This window comes from Artemia sp. Qi Xiang Cuo, chromosome 10 (assembly GCF_049724085.1).
Source record: "Artemia sp. Qi Xiang Cuo chromosome 10, ASM4972408v1, whole genome shotgun sequence".
Lineage (NCBI taxonomy): Eukaryota > Metazoa > Arthropoda > Branchiopoda > Anostraca > Artemiidae > Artemia > Artemia sp. Qi Xiang Cuo.
In genome coordinates, this window is record NC_142803.1 from 41,120,602 (window position 1) to 41,145,365 (window position 24,764).

Sequence of the window (24,764 nt, forward strand, 5' to 3'; positions counted from 1 at the left end):
ATAGAGAAGAAACACACACAGAGACTACAAACACACAGAGAAGACACACATAGAGAGAAGACACACACACAGAGACGACACACACAAAGTGACGACTTATACATAGAGACGACACACACACAGAGACGACAAACACACAGAGACGACAGACAAAAAGAGACGAATCACACACAGATAGGACAAACACACACAAAAGACACCTAGAGACGACACTTGCACAGAGACGATACACACACACAGAGTCAACACACACACACAGAGAGACGAGACACGCACACAGAACTGACAAAATACACATAGAGACGACACACACAAAAAGACGTCACACACACAGAGACGACACACACATAGAGACAACACACACAAAGAGACAACACACACACACACAGAGACAACATCCACACAGAGACGACACACACACAGAGACGACACACTCAAAGTGACGACTTACACATAGAAACGACACACACACAGAGAGACGACAAACACACAGAGACGACACACATAGAGAGACGACACACACACACAGACGACACACACAAAGAGACGACAAACACAAAGAGACGACACACACACAGAGACGACAAACACACAGAGACGACACACATAGAGAGACGAAACGCAAACAGAGACGACAAACACACAGAGACAACACACACACAGATACTAAAAACACAAAGCGACGACACAAGCACAGAGAGGACAAACACACAGAAACGACACACACACACAGAGACGACACACACATAGAGACAACACAGACATAGAGATGACAAACACACAGATACAAAACACCCACATATCCAAAAAGTGGGGTTAATCTAGGTTCACTTAGCGGGGCGCGCAACTCTAAGTGAACCTTGATTAACCCAACTGTTTGGATATCTCTCTCACAATGACGCTGGTTGTGTGTCGTGTCAAAAACAAGTCTGGTTGAAAAAGTGGAGTTTTCGTGCTGGTCCACTTTTTTGCAATGTGTAGGAATCAGTGGGGAATCCCCGCTCGTTTGGAAAGGTGCCAAGGAAAGGCAAGTGATTCGTCTCTTTGTGTCTGTCGTCTCTGTGTCTGTCGTCTCTGTGTGTTTGTCCTCTCTCTGTGTGAGTGGACTCTGTGTGTGTGTGTGTCGTCTTTGTGATTGTGTTATCTCTGTGGGTGTTTCGTATCTGTGTGTGTGTTTTCTCTGTGTGTTTTTAGTTTCTGTGTGCGTGTCTTATCTCTGAATGTTTTCGTATCTTGTGTGGTGTCGTATATGTGTCTGTGTAGTGTATATTTGTTTGTCGTCTGGGTCTATGTGTGTGTGTGTGTCATTTCTGTGTGCGTGTCGCCTCTGTGTGTGTTGAGTCTGTGTGTGTGTGTATCGTCTCTGTGCATGTGTCGTCTCTATGTGTCGTTTCTGTGTGATTTTCCTATCTGTGTGTGAGTAGTGTCTTTGTGTCTGTCGTCTCTGTGTGTTTGTCCTCTGTGTGTGTGAGTGGACTCTGTGTGTGTGTGTCATCTCTGTGGGTGTTTCGTATCTGTGTGTTTGTCATCTGTATGTCTGTGTTGTCTCTATGTGTGTTTCGTTTCTGTGTGTGTGTGTGTCGTAGCCCTTTTTTGTTCCTCTCGGTGTGTGTTCCGTTGCTTTGTGTGTTTTGGATCCGTGTGGTGTGTGTCTCTGTGTGTTTGTAGGCGCTGTGTTCGTGTCGTCACTCTATGTTTTCAGTCTCTGTGTGTTTGTAATCGCTGTGTGCGAGCCGGCTCCAGGTGCATGACTTATATTAGAGATTGTCGACTCTGTGTGTGTGTCTTCTCTCTATCTGATACGAGTCTGTGTGTGGTTCTACTCTGTGTGTGTGTCTCCTCTATGTGTCTGTCAACACTTTGTGTGTGTGGTCTCTGTGTGTGGGTGTCGTCTCTGTGTGGATGTGGTGTCTCTGTGTGTGTGTGTTGTCTCTATGTGTGTGTCGTCTCTCTGTGTGTGTAGTCTCCATGTGTGTGTGACGTCTCTTTGTGTCTGTCGTCTCTGTGTGTGTTTTGTCAGTTATGTGTGCGTGTCTCTTCTCTCTGTGCGTGTGTTGACTCTGTGTGTGTGTATCGTCTCTGTGAATGTGTCGTTTCTATGTGTCGTTTCTGCGTGTTTGTCCTCTCTGTGTGTGATTCGTCTCTTTTTGTCTGTCGTCTCTGTGTGTGTGTCTTCTCTGTGTGTGTGTCGTCTCTATGTATTAGTCGTCACTTTGTGTGTGTCGTCTCTGTGTGTGTGTCTTCTCTCTATGTGTGTCGTCTCTGTGTGTTTGTCGTCTCTATGTGTGTTTCGTCTCTATGGGTAAGTCGTCACTTTGAGTGTGTCGTCTCTGTGTGTGTGTTTGTTGTCTCTGTGTGGATTTTGTCTCTGTGTGTGTGTGTGTTGTCTCTATGTGTGTGTTGTCTCTCTGTGTGTTTCGTATCTGTGTGTGTGTGTGTGTGACGTCTCTTTGTGTGTGTCGTCTCTATGTGTGTTTTTCAGGTCTGTGTGCTTTTCTCATATCTGACTATTTGGGTACTCTGTAGCTGTTGGATATCTCTTAGTATGTGTAGTCTTTTTGTGTCGTGTATGATTATGTGTCATCTTGTTTTGTGATTAGTATATTTTTGTCTTTCGTGTCTGTGTGTTTTTTTAATTTTTGTGTCAAAAGCCGGAGACTCTAGGCGGGTGGGTGCCCCCAAATATTGTCTCAATTTGTATCTGTGTGTCTGTCATCTCTATGTCTGTGTTGTCTCTATGTGTGTGTCGTCTCTGTGTGTGTGTGTCGTTTCTGTGTGTTTGTCCTCTCTGTGCGTGTGTCGTTGCTTTGTGTGTTTCGTCTCTGTGGATTTGTTATCTCTGTGTGTTTGTCGGCTATGTGTGCCTGTCGTCTCTATACGTGTGTCTTCTCTGTGTGTTTTTAGTCTCTCTTCGTGTGTATTCTCTATGTTTCATTCTTAACTGTTAGTGTGTCGTCTGTGTGTGTTTGTCGTCTCTGTGTGTGTGTCGTCTCTGTGTGTTTGTCGTGTCTGTGTGTTTGTCGTCTCTATGTTTAAATCGTCACTTTGAGTGTGTCGTCTCTGTGTGTGTGTGTCGTCTCTGTGTGGATGTTGTCTCTGTGTGTGTGTGTGTTGTCTCTATGTGTGTGTCGTCTCTATGTGTGTTTCTGTATCTGTGTGTGTGTGACGTCTCTTTGTGTATGTCGTCTCTATGTGTGTTTTGTCATTTCTGTGTGCGTGTCTCGTCTCTCTGTGTGTGTTGACTCTGTGTGTTTGTATCGTCTCTGTGCATGTGTCGTCTCTATGTGTCGTTTCTGTGTTTGTCCTCTCTGTGTGTGATTCGTCTCTTTGTGTCTGTCGTCTCTGTGTGTTTGTCGTCTCTGTGTGCGTGTCGTCTCTTTGTATTAGTCGTCACTTTGAGTGTGTCGTCTCTGTGTGTGTGTCGTCTCTCTATGTGTGTCGTCTCTGTGTGTTTGTCGTCTCTGTGTGTGTGTCGTCTCTATGTGTAAGTCGTCACTTTGTGTGTGTCATCTCTGTGTGTGTGTTTGTCGTCTCTTTGTGGATGTTGTCTCTGTGTGTGTGTGTGTTGTCTCTATGTGTGTGTTGTCTCTATGTGTGTTTCGTATCTGTGTGTGTGTGTGACATCTCTTCGTGTGTGTCGTCTCTATGTGTGTTTGTGATATCTGTGTGTGTGTCTCATCTCTCTGTGTGTGTTGACTCTGTGTGTGTATCGTCTCTGTGAATGTGTCGTCTCTATGTGTCGTTTCTGTGTGTTTTTCCTCTCTGTGTGTGATTCGTCTCTTTGTGTCTGTCGTCTCTGTGTGTTTTTTAAATTTTAGGGTCACCTGCCGGAGGCTCTGGGCGGGTGGGTGCCCCCAAATATTGTCCCAAATTCCTCTCTCAATTTAGCACTTGTTCAAGGATGCCCAGCGTCTCCAATAACTTTCCCAATAGTATCTATTCCTTGTCTCAGCTCAGTTTAGAAAATCTGAGCCAATTTCCACTTTTTCAAATTTGGGGTCACTTGCCTGAGACTCTGAGCAGGTGAGGTGGGCACCTCCAAAAATTTGTCCCAATTTCCACTCTTGCCTTAGAACTTATTCACGGATACCTAAAACCGTCAACGGTTAGACTGTTTCCCCTAGCGGTAACCATGCCATGCTCTACACACATATCAACAATATATTTTTGTTTTTTGTTTTCCGTTTTCACAATGGGGTCCCAATCGAGCTCATGTCCATCGCTCAGGTCTTGACAAATAAAGCCCAGATAGTCGAACCCCAACGCTCCACTCTGACCACTGACTAAGACCCTAATTCTGAGCTAGTGAATTTCAACAATTCAGACTGGTAGACTAAGACCCCAATTGTGAGAAAGTGAATTTCCACCATTCAGGCTGGTCGACTGAGATCCCAATTTTGAGCTAGTGAATTTCGATGATTCAGGCTGGTGGACTCAGACCTCAATACTGAGCCAGTGGATTTCCACCATTCAGACTGGTGGACTAAGACCCCAATACTGAGCTAGTGGATTTCAACCATTCTGGCACTTTGACTTTTCATTCCCAATTAAATTAAAAAAAGAGGTATTTTCAACTAGAAATATGGAGCATCGTTAAAAAACTAAGACGACTGGAAATTATCCCTACTGTGAAGTTAGCTATACCCTCCAAAATATCTAGTTTTTTATGTTAGACTTTGACTTTTCATTCCCAAGTAAATTAAAAAATCAGCATTTTCAACTAGAAATAAGGAGCATCGTTAAAAACTAAGACGAATGGAAATTATCCCGTATATGAAGTTAGCTACCCCCTCCAAAATACCTTATTCTTTATGTTAGACTTTGAAATTTCATTCCCAATTAAATTAAAAAATAAGCATTTTCAACTAGAAATAAGGAACATCGTTAAAAACTAAGACGAAAGGAAATCATACCGTATATGAAGTTAGCTACCCCCTCTGAAATACCTTGTTCTTTATGTTAGACTTTGACTTTTCATGCCTAACTAAATTAAAAAATAAGTCCTATCATTTTGGAAGCTGTTAATGTAGTTGTTAAGCAGAAAAATACTTCATCGAACTTTTATATCTTCGCTCAAGGTTGAATGGAGTTATGGCTAGGGGGATGAGTCCTAAAACCATCTGAATTCATTGTGAGGAGGAGTCATAAAACTCCTGGAAGTCATTGAGGGGGGGAGTCATTGAACTCTCGGTAACTAATAAATTCATTAAACTTCCCAAAAAAATCACACGGAATATCCTCGCTTTTTGAACGAACACCATGTAAAGAAAAAATCAAACGGCTTAAAACAACAGAGCCCCCTCAAACCCCGTGAAGTCATTTTAAAAGGTATAACAATTATTTATTTAACAGCTAAGACCCCAATACTGAGCTAGTGGATTTCAACCATTCTGGCACTTTGACTTTTCATTCCCAATTAAATTAAAAAAATAAGTATTTTCAACTAGAAATAAGGAGCATCGTTAAAAACTAAGACGAATGGATATTATCCCATAGATGAAGTTAGCTACCCCCTCCGAAATACCTTGTTCTTTATGTTAGACTTTGACTTTTCATTCCCAATTAAATTAAAAAATAAGCATATTCAACTAGAAATAAGGAGCATCGCTAAAAACTAAGACGAATGGAAATTATCCCGTATATGAAGTTAGCTACCCCCTCCAAAATACCTTGTTCTTTATGTTAGACTTTGACTTTTCATTCCCAATTAAATTAAAAAATAAGCATTTTCAACTAGAAATAAGGAGCATCGTTAAAAACTAAGACGAATGGAAATTGTCCCGTATATGAAGTTAGCTACCCCCTCCGAAATACCTTGTTCTTTATGTTAGACTTTAACTTTTCATTCGCAATTAAATTAAAAAATAAGTCCTATCATCTTGGAAGTCATTAATGCAGTTGCTAAGCAGAAAATACTTCATCAAGTCTTATATCTTCAAATCAAGGTTGAATGGAGTTATGGCTAGGGGGATGAGTCCTAAAACCATCTGAATTCATTGTGAGGAGGAGTCATAAAACCCCTGGAAGTCATTGAGAGGAGGAGTCATTGAACTCTCGGTAACTAATAAATTCCTTAAACTTCCCAAAAAAATCACACGTAATATCCTCGCTTTTTGAACGAACACCATGTAAAGAAAAAATCAAACGGCTCAAAACAACAGAACCCCCTCAAACCCCGTGAAGTCATTTTAAAAGGTATAACAATTATTTATTTAACAGAAATCCTCGACTTCAATTGAATGGAAAAAATATAAGAATTATTTATTTAACAGAAATTCTTACTTTTTTGAACGAACACCCGGTAAAGAAAAAATCACACTGGCTTAAAACAATAGATTTCTTCAAACGGAACTTTGAAAATAAAGAGAATTTAAAAGTTAGAAGGTAAACGACGGCCCCTTTGGGAGCCTAGAGAACCTACGAGGACCAGGGGGTTCCCTCGGGGTTGGGGTGGGGGGGGAGCAGAGCCCTTTGGGGTTGTGGTAAGGGACCTCACGGCTAAACCACGACAAAGCACTACTCTCGTGGAACTCACTTCCCATTTAACTCAACCCTCGTGCAACTGAATCCCCCTTGTAACTGAACCCCTGTATAACCGAAACCCCCATGCAACTGTATCCCCTTTAACTGAACCCTCGTGCAACTGAACCCTCCATGCAACCCATCTCCCTCAAAACACTTTTCAGCCATTTCTTTTTAAATTGACAATACATTTCAAACGTTACTTATGTATTATACAGACCACATCGGCGAGGTAAAGCTAGGTCAAGTCACAATGTCATTCTATCGTTACTTTTCAATTAAGCTATTGAATACCTTCTAGCAATGTCTCTTGTTATCGTCAAATCTATTAAGTATCTGTGCATATTCTTTGTATTGTTGATGCAAGCATCCCATTATTTAATTACCCGTGAGGCATTCTTAACCATCGCAATACCTTTACGCAAATATCTTTTCGCAAAAAAAATTCGCAAATCTCGTAAACTAAAGAAGTAATTACCCTTTTCATAAACATTAGTCCTTCTATTAATGAACCCATGAAACGAAATCAGTCTGATAGCATCACACAATCTCGCTCCTAGTTCCAAAAATGGATTGTATTTAGCTTTAGTATTAATATTTTTAAAAACATATTAGAAAAGTTAAAAAAAAAAAACATACTAATCAACTTACATATGAATTACCACGGATTTAACATAAAAAAAAACGTGAATATCATGAACTAGAAATCTACGTCAGAAAAACTTGTCCTTAAATTGCGTAAATCTCTTGGCAAAGGTGTAATGCCCTGTAGAACCTGTTTGGTACGGGGGCGTCGTAGAAGTATAAGGCTATGTGAGAGGATACTCACTCTCTTTGAAAGGGTGTAATGCCCCTGTAGAATAGAATTACCTACCAGAAAAACCGGAAGGAACGTAAAGGCCGCAAATCCAGACGAGAGATACTACTCCAGTCCTCTTAATTTCCAATCGAATGAGTCCTCTTTAAAGCTTCTACGACAAAACTTTGTATAAAAACTTTATATACCCGAAGGAAATAACTTACGACCCTTGTCATGAGGGCTATTGGGGGAGGGTTGTCATCCTCAAAGACATAATTTCCGGACTTTTCAACTACGTTGAACAAAATGGCTATATCAAAATGTTGATCGGAAATGTTTGGGAATTGATGGGGTTAAGGCGATTCTCCCTCAATTAAGGCGATTCAAAAAGGGCAATAGCCCTCTCAATTTCCAATCGAAAGAGCCCTTTTTGAAGTTTTTACGACAACACTTTCTATATGACATTATATGCTCCCAGGGTATAAATTACAACCTTAGCCCTGATGGCTGTAGGGAGTTGTCATACTCAAAAACATATTTTCCGAACCCTTCAACTACGTTCAACAAAATTGCTGCATCAAAACGTTGATCGGAAGTGTTTGGGGAAATGATGGGTATGGGGGGGTATTCGCCCTCCGATCGCTTTTGACTATTATTAAGGGCGCTAGCCCTCTCAATTCCTAATTGAATGAGTTCTTCTTGAATTTTCTATGAAGAGGCTGGTAAAGACCTAATTTCCAGAGCTTTCAACTCCGTTGAACAAACTTGCCATCTAAAAAGTTTTATTGGATATGTTTGTGAAAATAGTGGGCGGTAGAGGGGCATTAGTTGCCATTCAATCACTCTCGAATATCAAATAGGGCACTAGCGCTTTCAAGTTCCAAAGTTCCAAACGAATGAGCCCTTTTTGAAGTTTCTACGACAACACTTTCTATAAAACCTTATATGGCCCCAGGACATAATTTACAACCCTTGGTCTGAGGGTTGTGTGTCATCCTCAAAGACATAATTTCCGGACTTTTCAACTACGTTGAACAAAATGGCTATCTTAAAATTTTTATTGGAGATTTTTGGGGAAATGGTGGGCGCAGGAGGGGTGTTAGTTTTCCTCCGATCACTTTTGACTATTAAATACAAAATTTTGACTATTGAATTCCTAATCGAATGAACCCTTTGAAGTTTCTATGAGCCCTTTTTGAAGTTTCAACTCCTTCTATAAAACCTTATATGCCCCCGGGCATAACTTAAAACCCTTACCCTGAGGTCTGTGGCGGTCTGTGTTCGATTTCCAATCGAATGAGCTCTTTTTGAAGTTTTTACAAAATTACTATCTATAAAAACCTTATAAGCCCCCAGGGCATAACTTGCAACCCTGGACCTGAGGGCTCTGAGGGAGGTTATCATCCTCAAAGACCTAATTTCCAAGATTTTTGACTACGTTGACTAAAATGACTATCTAAAAGTTTTGATTGGATCTGTTTGGGGAAAAGGTGGGCGTGAGAGGGGGTTAGTTGCCCTCCAATTACTTTAGACTATTAAAAAGGGCACTAGCCCTTTCAATTTCCGATCGAATGAGCCTCTTTTGAAGTTTTTACAAAATCACTATCTATAAAAACCTTATAAGCCCCCAGGGCATAACTTACAAACCTTGCCCTGAGGGCTCTGAGCGGGTTATCATCCTCAAAGACCTAATTTCCAAAACTTTTAACTACGCTGGACATAATGGCTATCTAAAAATTTTTTTTGGATGTGTTTGGGGTAAAAGTGGGCGTGAGAGGGGGGTTAGTTGCCCTCCAATCACTTTCGACTATTAAAAAGGGCACTAGGTTTTTGAATTTCAAATCAAATGAGCCATTTTTCAAGTTTCTGCGACAAAGCTTTCAATAAAAACCTTATATTCCCCTAGGACATAACATACAACCCAGGGCATGACACTCCCCCACAGCCCCTGAGGGCTGCGGGGGAGTGTCATCCTCAAAGATATAATTTTCGGACTTTTCAACTACTTTGAACAAAATGGCTATCTCAAAATTTTGATTGGATGTATTTGGATAAATGGCGGGCGTGGAAGGGGTGTTAGTTGCGTTCCAATCACTTTCGACTATAAAAAGTGCACTTGCCATTTCAATCTCCAATTGAATGAGCCGTTTTTGAAGTTTCAACGACAACGCTTTCTATAAAAACATTATATACCGCCAGGGCATAACTTACAATCCTTGCCCTGAGGGCCGTGGGGGGGTTATCATCCTCAAGGACCTAATTTCCAGAACGTTCAACTACGTTGAAAAAAATGGCTATCTCCAAATTTTGATTGGATGTGTTTGGGGAAAAGGGGGTGGCGAGAGGGGGGTTAGTTGCCCTCCAATCACTTTCGACTATTTTTCTGCAACAGCAAATGACAATCTCAAAATTTCTATCAGATACATTTCGGGAAAATACGAGGTGTGTGTGTGTGAGGGGGGGGGGGTATCGATCCCTCCGATAACTTTGAATCTTGAAAAGAACACTAGCCCTTTGAATTTCTAATCGAATGAGCCCTTTTTGAAGTTTCTACGACAAAGCTTTCTATAAAAAACCTTATATGCCCCCAGGGCATAACTTGAAACCCTTGCCCTGTGTGCTGTGGGGGAGTGTCCACCTCAAAAACATAATTTCTGTCTGGAAATCAACTGCGCTGAACAAAATGGCTATCTCAAAATTTTTATTGGATGTGTTTGGGGAAATGGTGAGCGTGCAAGGGGTGTTAATTGCCTTCCAATCACTTTCGACTATTAAAAAGGGCACAAGCCACTCCAATTTCCAATCGAATGAGCCCATTTCGAAGTTTCTACTACAGCTCCTTCGATACAAAGTGCCCTGGTCTAGAACATAAAATAAATAACACATTGTGCCAACATCGTTCTTTACTTAGGCAGCACGATTGCGCTGCCTATAAAAATACTTATTATTCCCTATTTTTGGTTTCAAACGTCTCATTTAATTTATTTATTTTGGTTTCAAAAGTTAGATCCTGCAATATAATTGCATCAAGTAGGTAAAATAGACAATAATTAAATTAAAAGATATTTGAATGATCATAGAATAGCGTCTCCACTTTGGACAAACAACCTGGCACATGCTATTGAATAAAATGTACTGTTTGCAAATTTTAATTTTGAAAAGTATATATTTTGCAAAGCTACTTCAACGATGGTTGAAAACTAGTAAAGAACGAACCACGAATCATAGAAACCAAAAATTTGAAAACGCTTTTTGAAAAAAAAAACCTTCAAGTGGGAACAATTGCTATTATAAGCTAATTCAAGAATAGTAGTTATGATTCTAATTAGTCTTAATGGTAAAATTTGGTTATGAAAACAAATCAATGGAAATTTCGAATATATCCTGAAAACTCATAAATAAAGGCTTGGATCGAAATGAAAATGCACCATTGGAATTGCCATTATTAAAAACCCCACACAAGAAAGTTACAGCTTCCCACCTTGAACAACAAGGAAAATTTTTTTTTTTTCTGCATTGGTAGAACTAATGTGTCTTTTTTTTATTTCGTCACCGCTAACGGGGAACTAGAACAACAAATATAGCTGTTTAAGGGCTTTTTTGAGAGAAAGTTCCAATATCTAGTGCCTTTTGTAATTAACAAAATATATTATTGTAAAAATAAAATTTTTGAAAAAACCCCATATTCATATGGAAGCCGACGAACGACGCCACACAGCACAGGTTACAACCATAAATGACTATGATGTCATATTTGAGTGACTCTGCACCTGGATTCGCTGAGGTTACATCTTTAAATTTTGACTCGCTAAGAAAAAGCTGAAGGATTTTCTAAATGTGTGTGATATCATGGTTGCACTGATCATTGCAACGTAGTAAAGAACGAAGTTCAGCCTATGGCAAAGTATAATCACCTACGGAACAAGTACTGACAAAACTCTCCAAAAGTGACCCCGCGTACCTCAGCGCCTCTAGACACAAAGTGCTGTACTACTTAATCGCTCCGAGCCAAAGTACTTTGCTACGACCCAATAAATTATGCTAAAGCGTGATTCAGGCGACGAGTGACCGGGAAAGTTGTATTGAATTGTGTAACTACGGTATTTAGTAGCCAGGTTCGCATAGGTATGGAATCGTCTCCGGAGACGCGGACAAAGGGTCACTTCTTTAGTTTGGAGAGGATAGGTCTTGTCAGTACTTGTTCCGTAGGTGATTATACTTTGGCCTATGGTAAGCAAAAATTTAAAAACAGTTTTTGAAAAAATTATCATTACCATCAAAAACAATCTTTTTTGGCAATTGGCAAGAATTACACGGGGCACCTCTAAATGTAATATTATATTACTCAACCCAGCCTGAAATCCACACTTTCCGTAAAAACCGCGGAGGTTGGACGCTTACCACTTTCTAGCAATAAGCTGAAATTGGTGGACTGAGGAAAAAAACAGCACAAAACCAAAGTGTTGCTCGCGCTCCACAATGAACTGTGTATATTTGGAAACACCAAAACAGCCAATTTCTCTATCAAAACTGAGTATTTTGATGACTAAAAAAAGCCAATTTCGCAATAAAAACTGAGTATTTTGATAACTAAAAAAAGCCAATTTCGCTATAAAAACTTAGTATTTTGATAACTAAAAAAAGCCAATTTCGCTATAAAAACTGAGTATTTTGATAACTAAAAAAAAGCCAATTTCGCTATAAAAACTTATTATTGTGATAACTAAAAAAAGCCAATTTCGCTATAAAAACTCAGTATTTTGATGTCAAAAATAGTATTTTGCTAGCAATGCTTCTTTTTTTGCCGTCTCGGTTACTATTAGGACTAATGGCTCCTTGCTTAAATTTCGTTACCACAAACTGTTTCATAGACATTGTCACTATGAAATAATATAATGAAATATATGCATATCATTTATTTCCATGGAGCCTTCTGGCCTGGTCTTTGGGTTGAGTAGGGATAGATTTATTTAAAAACTCAAAAATAAATTTAAAGAATAAAAAGAGATACAATATCATATATCCTAAGCTGAGGGAGAAAGGCATTCTTTAAGTGTGAAAAGTATTTTTCTGAATAGGGATAACCTTAAAACTGGATAAGTAATCTCTGGAGAACCAGAATGAACTCACTATCTGATAATTTTTACAAAGGACTTACCTGGTTCAATTGACTGATCAATAAGAATTGGTAATCCTTCAAATCCCAAAACATCACCCATTGAGTTGAATCTTAATGACAAGTTGCCCACATACTTTCCATACGCATATGCTTGGACTACTGGCACTTCACGAGTTACTTCCCCGTCTGATTGGGTAACAATTGTTGGATATGGACCTCGTGGTTGATCTTCAGCAGGAAGTGGCATTCCTAAAATTCAAAATGCTTGGATGACCACACAATATCCGGAAAATATCCAATGGCTATTCCTTTTGATGGGGACAGAATACATCAATGAAAAAACAGTCAATATCCGTAAATAAAGACGAGGACCCCGGAGAAAAAGTTAAAAAGAAACTAAAATTGTCTGTTTTCAGTAAGATGGGAAAATAAAAAAAGAGTTTTCTTGTCAGAATTAAATTGCTTGAATACTGTTGCTGAAAAATTAAACTTTGCTATGTACCAAAAATTCGTCTAATGCATTACCATTTCACAAAATATGTGAACTTTATCGGAAATGCCTAATAAAAAATACATATCACTTTTAGACAGTAACCTTGAGCATCGACATTCTCAATCTTTTGATGTTGACAATGCGCTAACTAACAGTTTTATTCTGTGTAGAAAAATAGGGCTCACTTTTTGTGTTCCTGGATAGAATAATATTCAAATATATCTCTAGTGCCACGGCAAAACTGCCCCCTCCACACCTCATCTTCTCCTTCTAGACCTAATTTCAAGATAAATTAGTTTAACCTCTCCTGGGATCAGAGCCGTTCCTAGGGTTGGTGGTCCCCGGGGAAAAAATAATTGGAGGCCCCCCCCCGGACCTAAATGTAATAAAAAAAAATCCGAAAAAAGTGAACTGTGGCAACCGGGGCAGCTGCCCCCCCTAGGAACGGGTCTGTCTTTCAGAGCATCATTTTTTATATTATAAACCATGTTGCTAATTGTTTACCACTCAATTTGACTTAGTCCTAATATTTATTGAATTTTAGCCGGGTCACCTCACTCTAGACTGTTTACTAAATATTTCTCTATTTCTTCTAGAAATTTTTTTAAAATTTACTCCAATTCTAGTAACCCCTATCAGGTTTAATTTAAATCTAGAAGGGATTTCAATTCTCAAAAGATAAATTGCACCCGGAAAATTCCCCTCACATGTAAAACTGAGCAGCCAAAAATAAAATATGACAAATAAAAACAATGAAGAAAAGAAGGGATTTTGGAATATTTTATCCATATTCCTAAATACATTTAGAATATAGGGTGTAGATTGTAGAATACCATAGAGCGTTTATTTTTCTATTTTTAGTTCTTTTTTTTGTCGTGTTTTTAGGGGCTGAGTTATCATAGCAGGGAAGATGAAGGTTAAAGAAAATAATTTTAAAACAAGAAACCAGAAGAGTTTCAAAGATTTGCGACACTAGAAGAGTTTCCCTATGATGGAAGTGCACAAAGATTTAGGCTCGGCCTAAGAAGTACGAGTAATTACTTCCCTTGGACTTAGTCCGGTATCGACATCTATAACACATGGTACCAGTTCAACCTTTGCGGTCGAGAACGCATGCACTACATGTACATCAGAAGATATTCCTGTCAGAACTACAAGAGGCATTTAAGAGGCATTTTTTTAGTTACATAATTTAAATAATTGTTTGTAATCTAGAGGCCTGTATCTTTCAGGGGGCGGTACACATATGCTGTAGTTGGTTTGAGGGTTGTTTCTAGGGTAGCCGATGGTGCCGTTTACGAATATTGGGGTGCACTGGGTCGCAACCATGTAGAACAAGTGGATTTTTACCTATAAGATTAAAATTAGCCTATAAGGACATCGCTACACAGTTTATTTCCTGAAACTATGAAACCGAAAGTGTATTATATTAAACTGTGTATATTCTGAATACCAAAGATAAGTAATTTTTGTTGGTAATTTTTTTTTCTTTACGCTTAGACAAATGTAGCACGATTTAGGGGTTTCTAACTCCAAATTACTAAACCTAAATGTTATTTTATACGTCCTGGGTCACAACAATATGCTTTGAGGCCTCTTCTGGCCCAAGGTCTTATTTTTTTACAAAATATAACTAAAGATTTTCGATTTGTGTAATCGATGATACGAGCTTGATTCTCAGTTTATAGCTGAGACAGATTTATTTTTATTATTACGTAATATTATTTAAATACCATCAGGCCATAAAAAGGAGTGACTATGAGCACCGACAACGAGATCAACACCCTTGACATTGGCGGCAATTGCTTTATCTTCCTCATAGCCAGAATGACCGACAGCGATGATAATATTAACTCCATCCTCTCTAAGTCGATCCGCTTCTTTTTGAAGAGACACAATTTCATCAAGGAACACCAGATTCTCACCGGGAGAAGCAAGGATCTAAAAAAGGAACATATAGTATAAATAACTTTGAATAAAAGTATATTGTTCTATGTATTAAATATAGCCTCAAGCCCCCCACCCACCCACCATAAAGATTGTCATCACGTTCGTGAATTGGATAGGCAGTAGAAGAACAGGAAGTAGTTCAACAGAAAAAAGGGACTATACCTTACGAGGAGACTCAGGGGCGTTGTTTGGGGGGACAAGGGGGGCAGTTGCCCCAACCCCAATAATATGGAGAAAAAATTATTATACATCCCATACCCCTTGACTATCCGGATATGAACCCCTCTTCCCTCCCCCCCCCCCCAACAAAATGCTGGAGATTCACCCATGAGGAGACTTAAGAGGGTGGTCTTCCCTTTCAAATTCTAGAAATAATGCTATTCGGTGAATTTTTCTCACTATAAATAATCTTACGGAGTATATTTTCTGCTATGATCACGCTATTATACGAAAAAAAAAGATCTAAAGACACAACTGCATGTTCTAATTTAATACTCTTTCTAAGAAGATATCTTACCAACGGATAAAATATATTCATTGCAATTCTTGCGTGGTTGTGGCCAAAAAATTTATCTGTCATTTTGCAATCTAATTTAATTCTAAGATATTGTGCCAAGACCTCACTGAAATACAATGAAAATAAAATCTAAACGTGTTAAAGATATTTTGCCTTGAATATCAAATGCTGATTAAGGTAAATTAGTTTTGTTCACCCGGGTGCAGCGTTTTCTGCCTTTTTTTAAATTCCAAGTCCAATTCCCGCTAAGCTTAGCTCTGTAACCGGGTTTGCATAATCGATTTTATGATACTATTTGCGATAATAGTTGTAAAAACACTTCTTTGATGGAAAACCAGCTTATAGTGCAGTAATCATATGGACGAAAGGGTCAAACCCCCAATAAATTGCAGGAAAAACAAGTTTAATACTATAATTTTCATAAAAGTTAGTAAAAAATAATATTCGAAACCCTCCATGGGGGAAATCCAGAATATACTTGATTATAGGCGATATTTTAGAAAGTCAAGATTTCTGTTATCCACTCGAAATCCAGAATATGCTTGACGATAGGCGATATGTCGGAAAGCTAAGACTTCTGTCATCCACTCTACATCTAGCTCCACCAACCTCACCTGCACTGATAGACACGTACTTGCTTTTATGTTGTTGAAGGCGAGACCTTAACCCCCCGACACATATTTTCCAAACAACACACTTTCCAAGAGGACAAAATATAGCTATATCAAAATAATTTTTTTTACAAGATTATACTTCTATTTAGAAAATGAGAAATTTTGGAAATATGTTATACATTTTATACATAGACGTATGATGTCAAGATCAATGTAGACTTATTTACTCTGAGCTAGATTGAAAGGATTTTATTTTCCTCAGTCCTTCTAGATTCAGTTCTCAATCCTTCCCCTCAGTCCTTCACAAATCCTTCTGTATTTTGCTTATAGGAATATAATTAATCGAGATGAAAACAAGTTATCTAGGATGAGAAGCTTTTAACTACAAATATACTATAATAAAAATTCTGTTCAGTTACTTATAACATTATTTATTGGTCAATACTTTTTATGGAAAAAAGAAGAGAAAAACAGGTCCAACAAACCGATAGAACAAGGACCATTAAGCTGATACCTTTCCGTTCAATAATTAGAAAAGTATCAATTAGTTGAAAGCTATTCAAAGACATTTTAAACAGCTCCAGCGACCTTTCAGCCTGAGCTCAACCGCCTGATTCTGCAAATGAGAAATTGAATATGAGTTGGTAAAAACACAATATTCACTTGCCTTCAAAAAACACAATTAGTTTTTCAAATTGAGGAAATAGAAAATGTGTATTCTAGATTGAAACAAGAGGCTCCTTCCCATCTACATCCTGATTTAAGGATCTTGGTGAAACTCAGGAATATATTCTAGATTGAAACAAGAGACTCCTTCCCATCTACATCCTGATTTAAGGACCTTGGTGAAACTGAGGAATGTATTCTAGATTGAAACAAGAGGCTCCTTCCCATCTACATCCTGATTTAAGGACCTTGGTGAAACTGAGGAATTTTCAAAGATCAAGAATGGATGTGATATGGGTCAAAATAGAAGAATGCCGTCAAAAGAGGTTAAAATAGAGGTTACTAGAGTCTGCCCCCCTCACCCTGGGGGAGTGAGAGTGAAGATATTTTTCATCCTTTATCAGATTAAATCTTGGCTGAACAGATATTAAGCGCAAAAAACTCACTTACGTCTGTGTTTTTTGTTATAAAGCCAATTATTCCGATCCGACGACCTCCAATTTCAACAATGACAGATTTGTCGATAGTATCGGCCAATTCCGGTTCTAAAGCTGTATCAATATTTGCTCCAAGAACTGGGAATTCAGCTTGTAGTGTCATATTCAACAACCCAGGAACTCCATCATCAAACTCATGATTTCCAAGTGCCTATCATGAAAATAATAGATATTAGAGTTTGGCTTATTAAAAAAAAGAAAAAAAAAAAAAATACAAATATACTAAGATGCGTTCCTCAGTCATTAAAAAACAGCAGTTTTTAAATCAAATAAACAATATATAGGCTACTAACCGCTTCCTGCATCTATCAGCGACGTCTTTTAAACAAGATATCTTTTTTTTTTGTTCTTGCCAAAAAAAAGTTCCGCGTTATCTACGGCTTACCATCCAACATTGTAACTTTAAACAGCAAACCGCGTTGTACAAAGTAACGCTGCTCGATTGTTGGACGGTCAACAGCCCTGAGATTTGGTACGAAACATATGTGAGCGTTTAAAGATACTGCCTGTTTTCTGACTGGGAAAGAGTAAGTGACAAGTAAAAAGAATTTCGTATAGGAACTCTGTCAAATCCCCCCAGTGTAAGATCTCCCCTGAAAACTTCAACTCCAAAATTTCCCTCCGCACAGAAAATTACTTAAAGACCAATCCCTAAGGGTAGGGGGGTCATTTTATCTCGAAAAGCGTAGTTTTGGGGCAATTTATCTATCCTGAACAAAATATCTATCTCAAAACTTTGATCGGACGATTTTTGGGAAAAAGGGGCGTGGGAGAGGAGCTAGTTACCCTCTAATATTTTTCGTAAAATTAAGAATGCCACTAGAACTTTTAATTTTTGTTCAAATGAGCCCTCTCCCGATGTTCTAGAACCATTGGTTCGATACAATCACCCTGGGTAAAAAAAATAAACACGTATCTGTAATCTTTTTTCTGACAAAAAGTACAATATTCCATATTTTTACAGACAGAAGCATAAAACCTCGACAGTAGTTCTTTCATACGCTGAATCTGGTGGTGTGATTTTTATTGAGATTCTTTTACTTTTAGGAGGGTGTTTTCTCCCTTTTTCAAAAAAGGCATATTTTCTCAGGCTCGTAGCCTTATATATTAGTAGGAATGACCAATCAACTCCCACGAGAACACATGTGCTGCCATCTACAATTTGGTCTAACGCATACAGGTTATAATTTATTCAAGTATTATCAACCCACGAATGAGTCAATGACCCCTTTTTTCAAGGTCGATTTATTTGTTGTTTCCAAGTGTATTGACTCCGGGGTGCAGTTTACACATTCGCCTTAACGGTGGGGGGAAATGTATTGATCTATAACTCATGACGGGGCACCATATATGGGAATAGAATACTGAACGAACACTGTGCTGTCATCTACAATTGAGTCTAACTCCGAACGGGATTCCATTTATTCATGGTTTATTAATGTCTAATGGATGATGTCAAGGTCGATTTATTTTTTGTTTTTGTTGTTTGACCAAGTGTAATGACACTGAGGATAATTTACATAATCGCTAGGGGGAATATATTGATTCAGGACTCGACTAGGGGAACTAAATTTCCAAGGTCAATTGATTTGTTGTTGTTGTTCGTCCAGGTGTACGCTAGGGAGAATGTTATAATCCAGGAATGGGAAACAGGAAGTACATGCCTCCTTCTAAACCATTTAGAGAGTCAGTTATATCTCCTTCTAAGTCAATCAGAGGGCTGGTTACATATGGTTTCCCCCATTACATCGCAATTCTCCCTTGAGATTTCACATATAACGGACATGCGTTGTGATTAAACATTGAGAAAGTTCCAAGACACACTGGATAGAGCACCTGAAATTTTTGACAAGGACACTTCATCAACAATGATTAATATTGTGAGTTCTTTTTAGTACATTTTTATTATTTCTTTTCAAATAAAATTATTAGTAGTCCCTCCAGTAAATTCAGGTAAATCCCCCCCCTTCCCCCTCTAATACAAACTCCACTATGCTATCTTTATAGTCGTTAGAAGACTATAAAATATGCTCTTTTTAACCATGTAACCCCCCCCCCGTTAACGACTTTAATTCTTTCATAGGAAATAATTCTCTTTTTTCGATAAATTCTTGCTTTCTCTATTTCTATCTAAAGTGACAACTGACTTCTGTCAGCTATTAATATGCTGATTCCATTTAAGCAGTCACCCTATCTCTTATCAGTTCCGCAAAGATTTAAATAGAGTTAATTATCGCATCCTGTCAACAGTCATCCGGGATCTACGAAACCAGAGGATTAAGCTTTTTGTAGGTTTCACAGAAAGACACTTTTTTTCCAGTCGAATTAGCGATAGGGTAAATCTTATGTAATTGCAAGGGGAGCTGGTGACAGTTATGATAAATAGTTTCATATAGTATTGTTTTTCATTTTGAGTACTCAGTGTTTATATGGGGGAGAGGGGGGAAGTGGCTGTGCCTCGCTTCTAGCAGCTTCGCTGCAAGGTGAAAATAAACTGTTCCCCCCTGATTTGCTGAAAAGGGGGGAGTGGGGCTTCTTTGAGACAAATGCTTTCTAGACAAAATTATGGCTAGGTTAGGTTAGGGGGGATAATATACAAGAGGGGGAGAGGGCGGTAGTATCCAATTGACACCATTTCCTGACTTTCAGCTGTCAAACTCAATTTTAAATATAATAGTTATCTACACTGCGACCTTTGGTGACCCATTTAATTCACTTTTGTGGGGTACTTTTGTGTTTGACCCCGTAAAAATTGTACATGACTATGTAGATAGAATTTGCGCACTGCTAAAGAACCAAATTCAGTTGTGGGGAGGGGGAGGGATTCAATTAAGAGGTCTATTGTTTTAAAGGTGTTTTATTTAAACGAGGGTAAAAGTGAGGTTTACTATCTGTATGTACACACAAAGATGAGAGTAGTCTATCAAATTTAGGTAAATATGAGGGTGTTTTTCTGAGTAAATATGCCAATTGTTCACGCATCTTGAGAATTATAGCGAACATGGAAGTGGGTAAATTCTTCTTTATGTTGAAAATTTAAGCGTTAATATCTGTAAATTTAAGAAAGATGTTATTTTAAGAGGGGGGGCAGGTGGTGAAAGGTCAATAGTTTTAAAATATAATTCTGATTGAGTAGGTTGTCGTGGTGTCCAACGAATTTGTTTTGAAACAGGTCAAAAATGTTTCAAGTACGCTTTCCTCATATCAGCATTCCAGCCTCTAGCAGATGACGCAACCAAGACGAATTTAGACCACTGGGCTGTACATGGAAAGGAGGGGTCCAGTGTCACCCTTGTATATTTCACTTTTTTAGATGGAAAATAATCAGTAACGCTAAGTTATATTGATATTTTTGAAAGGGCCAACTCTCATTTAGATATCGGTATTACTGTGTCTCAATATGAAACTGAATTTAAAGATGGGGTTTGTTCAAAAAAGAAGGGGGTGGTGTTCCCAGTAAGAGGTCCGTCGATTGATTTGGTCAAACACTGGGCTTGGTTGGTTTACACAGCACCATCTAGTGACCTTATCAATTTAATTGGGCATTTTAATCCAATCAAACAAATTAGTAGTGTTCTAGGAGAGGTTCAGAATACAGGAGGACACGATTCTACAGTACAACATGCCTGTCACGATTCCGTAGCAACATAGAGCTAGGGGATCATGTGAAGCACTGCAGACGGCATGGCTACCGGCCAGTGGAAATAGTTTCAGGTGATATGACCATTTTACGTTTTAAAAATTTCCAAAACACCCTCTTCCAGAGCAATAAAATCTTGTTGGATCGTGAAGCGAAGTTAGTGGAAGTGAAGGATCCTCGATTTCCAAACCGAATCAAAGAACATCAAGATATTGCAGTGTCCTACCCCCACGCACAAAGAGACAGTTCTAACGCCAAGCATTTGCTAGATATAGAAGAAACACTGGATGAGGGAGAGTTCATGATCAAGACACTGACTAAATTAATTGGCACCGTTAATTGCGCTATTTCTTGTTTGAGAAATACACATTACCCAATAGTGCTGTCTGCAGAGGATCATCCGACGGTTAAAAATAAAAAAATATATTGGGTTTGTAAGGGATAGTTTGAAGAGGAGGATATAGGGAAGGGACCTAGAGGGAAAAGAGGAGGGAAGGGGAAAGTCATAGCTCATACGCACGTGGGCTAGGAACTCTCCGCTGGGGGTAGGAATTTTAGTAGGGTAAGGCATAAATCGTGCAACTTAAACGTTACGCTGCAGTTTTTAGCCCTGTTTTTATTAACCCTTGCAATTGCGATTTTAAATTTACTTTACCCGATATGGCTTGTCTGCCCAAGGAGGGAGGGGGCTTAGATTATCCAAGGGTAAATAATTAATTTACCTCTAACATCATTCCCAAATTGGCAGAGAAGCTAGTACTTCTTGAGTTGAAATGGCAGGTAGTACATAATGGGTATTTGTGCTGGAATAAAATCAGGTTTTTAGATTCTTTTAGTTTTTTTTCCCAAGGCATTGAGTCAAGTGGTGCAAGTGCAGCAAAGTGACATTTTTGATAGCTTTACCTTACTTATACAACACTCTCCAGACAGTGAAATTTATTACCTATTGACCTGTAAAGGTGTATACGTATACGACTATTACTATTCTAGCACTCAATTAAGCGAGATAAAATTACCTCCAATTGAAGTTTTCTATCATTCACTCACCCACAGTGAATGCAAAGCCTAGGAATATGAGTTTGCCAAGAAGGTGTAGTCTAAGGGGAATTGTAAAAATGGGTGGGATTATTGTAGACTGTACTTGGCCAGTGACGATTTAACTCTGTTAGACATAGTCTGCAAGAACACAGAGAAAATCTATTCAGAGTTCGGACTAGATATAAGCTATTATTTTTCCACACCAAATTTGGTGATGGACTTGATTTTAAAAATTAGTAGGGAGGAAATAGGCTTAATCACCGACGTGGATAATCACCTTTTTGTAGAAAGATCAATGAGGGGTGGGTATGTTTTTCATGGGGATCGCGTCTTGACAACCGATCCTAGCGGAAAAAACAGCAACACCGATGCAAAATCAAATGCAGTGCTCTTGGACATGAACTAATTGTATCCCTCGGCAATGTCTTACTACTCTTTGCCGTGTGGGAACTATCAATGGCTTGACAATCCTTGTGAGTTCCCCGACATTACCACCGTCGAAGACAATGGGCCACAAGGATGGTTCTTTGAAATTGACGGGCAAATTCCACTGGCACTTCATGATTCAGTTAGGGATTTTGTTTTTCCCAGTATCAATCGACCAGTAAGCAGGGACTCATTGAGCCCCCACAATCGATCATTGGTCGAGAATATGGGGATGCACTGGATCCCCTCCAAGCAAAAACTAATTGCAGATCTGGACCCTAAGGAGAATTTTTATGTTCACCATGTGATTTTGCACTGGATGGTGAACAATAGTTTAAAGATCACCAAAATACATAGTGTCCTGCAATTCAGTCAGAAACCATACTTAAAGACGTTTATCGACACTTTTGTTGATAAACGCTCTCGGGCAAACAGTAAAGTAGAGAAGGAAATGTACAAACTCATTCTAAATTCAGCGTTTGGCAAAATGTGTGAAAGCGTACGCGGCTGCGACGTCGTGACTGACCCCCCAGAGTGTGCACGGATTATTGCCGACCCCAATTTTACAACGTTCACGAGCATAGAGGCTGGCATGGTTCTTCTACACAGGAAGAAGAGAAATGTGGTACTGAACAAGAATATAGCAGGAGGTAGTTCAGCACTTGAAATTTCCAAAAAGCTCATGTTGTCGTTTTTTTTACAATGTGTGCAAGTCGCAATGGCCACGGGAGGGGGAGGTTCAAGTTTACTATGGGGATACAGATTCTCTGCTGTTAATGCTAAAAACCGAGGATTTATTGGGAGATTTAGAAAATGGGGAATACATCAGCTCGCGGATGGATTTCACCAACTGGAATCCGCCCCTCTACCCCGAGTAAGTGAAACGTCAAGCCCCCAACCAACTACTAATTTTAAAATCAGAGATGGGGAGTGATTTGATATCCAGGAGGGTGTTCCTGGGTCCTAAAGTTTATTGCGTAGAAACACATAACAGGGATGTAAAGCTGGCGTGTAAAGGGGTGCCTACACATTTTCTAAAGAGCAATTTCAACATGAGCGTGTACAGAGACTGTGTAGAAAGTAGCCTAGTCCCGAGAGCAGAAGTGCTTGCAATTCGCTCTCTACAGTATAAAAACTATACTGTAAGAGCGGAAAAGAATGCAATGTCATGTATATCTGACAAAGTCTATGTGCTCGAGAATGGTGTAAGAGTACTGCCACATGGCCACTACCTTATTTCAGACCGGGTTGAATGCATAGAATATCGCGATCAACTTGGTCTGGATAAATTAAACTAACCACTAACCCTAACCACTAACCACTAACCTTTCATAAATTAACTAACCTAACCTAACCACCGTAACCCAACCACTGACCCAACCTAACCTGTAGTAGCAGCAGCAGCAGTGACGACAACTATTGTGTACAGTTTTTTTCCACATCGCCCCGGGGGGGGGGGGGGTCTCGCCCCGCGGCCTGCCCGCCCGCGGCTCCCGGGGGTGGGGGGGTATTTGGGGAGGGTCCCACCCATGGCCGGCCTGGGGGTTGGGGGGTCCCACCCGCGGCCGGCCTTCAGCCCCACGGCTCCTGGGGGGTGGGGGGGCCTTTTAAATTCATAATGTTCAACTGTATTATTTTTTTTTTAAGTTCATGTTCCAAGTGTTCCAAGTGTTTTTTTGTTTTTTTTTTCTCAAGTGATTTACTGTATAAATAGTGTGTGTGTGTGTGCTAATGTACAAAAAGTGATGCTGAACAAAAAGTGTTTTTTAAGACAATAAGTGTTGTACATAAAGTGTTATTGTTGTTGTTATTGTTGTTCATGTTTGAACAGAAGTGTTTTTATAATAAATGTTGTACATAAAGTGTTATTTTTGTTCATGTTGAACAATATAGTTTTCATGTCAAATAAATGACCATGAAATATTGTTTTTGTTGTTCTTGTTAACGTACTAGATAGATCTATGGGAAAATTATTACTACTACTACTTATTCACTGAAAACGTATGATTTACAGTTAGTTGTAGTCCGAATGTTGTCAAAAGCAGCAGCAGCAGCATGTATGAATTTAAAACACCATTCAGATCGTTTCTGTGTGCTCCATCAATGTCGGGGAAAACAACACTTTTAGCTAAAATAATTCAAAATTGTAATAGAATGTTTTTGGAAAAAACAAAGAAAATTTATTCTTGCTATAGTATTTGGTAAGGTTCCAATGATCAATGGAATCCATTGCCACACCCTTGCCAATACAATCCCTACGAGGACATGATGTTTTCAGTAGTATTGAACCAAAATAATGGCTGATTAATGATGATTTGGCTGAATCCATTGAACAGATCTCACAGGAAATGCTACAGCTGTTCACCATTCGCTCTCATCATGAACAGATTTCCATAACCTTAGTTTTTCGAAATCTGTTTCATCAGAGCAAATGTATGCGAACCCTTGCTTTGAATTGCACCATCTATATTATCTACCGCGTT

At 39.0% G+C, this 24,764-nt stretch overlaps 1 protein-coding gene across 1 annotated transcript in view; it reads right to left on the bottom strand.

Moving 5' to 3' along the window:
- The window catches only part of LOC148947770 (snake venom 5'-nucleotidase-like), an 82,774-nt gene that overhangs the window by 32,922 nt on the left and 25,088 nt on the right, over positions 1-24,764 (bottom strand). Inside the window, exons 3-5 of the mRNA XM_089095423.1 lie at positions 17,131-17,328; positions 14,667-14,874; positions 12,480-12,689 (exon numbers count right to left, since the gene is read on the bottom strand). Of these exons, the coding sequence (XP_088951549.1) occupies positions 12,480-12,689; positions 14,667-14,874; positions 17,131-17,328 (616 nt within the window). The remainder of the gene's footprint in view (positions 1-12,479; positions 12,690-14,666; positions 14,875-17,130; positions 17,329-24,764) is intronic.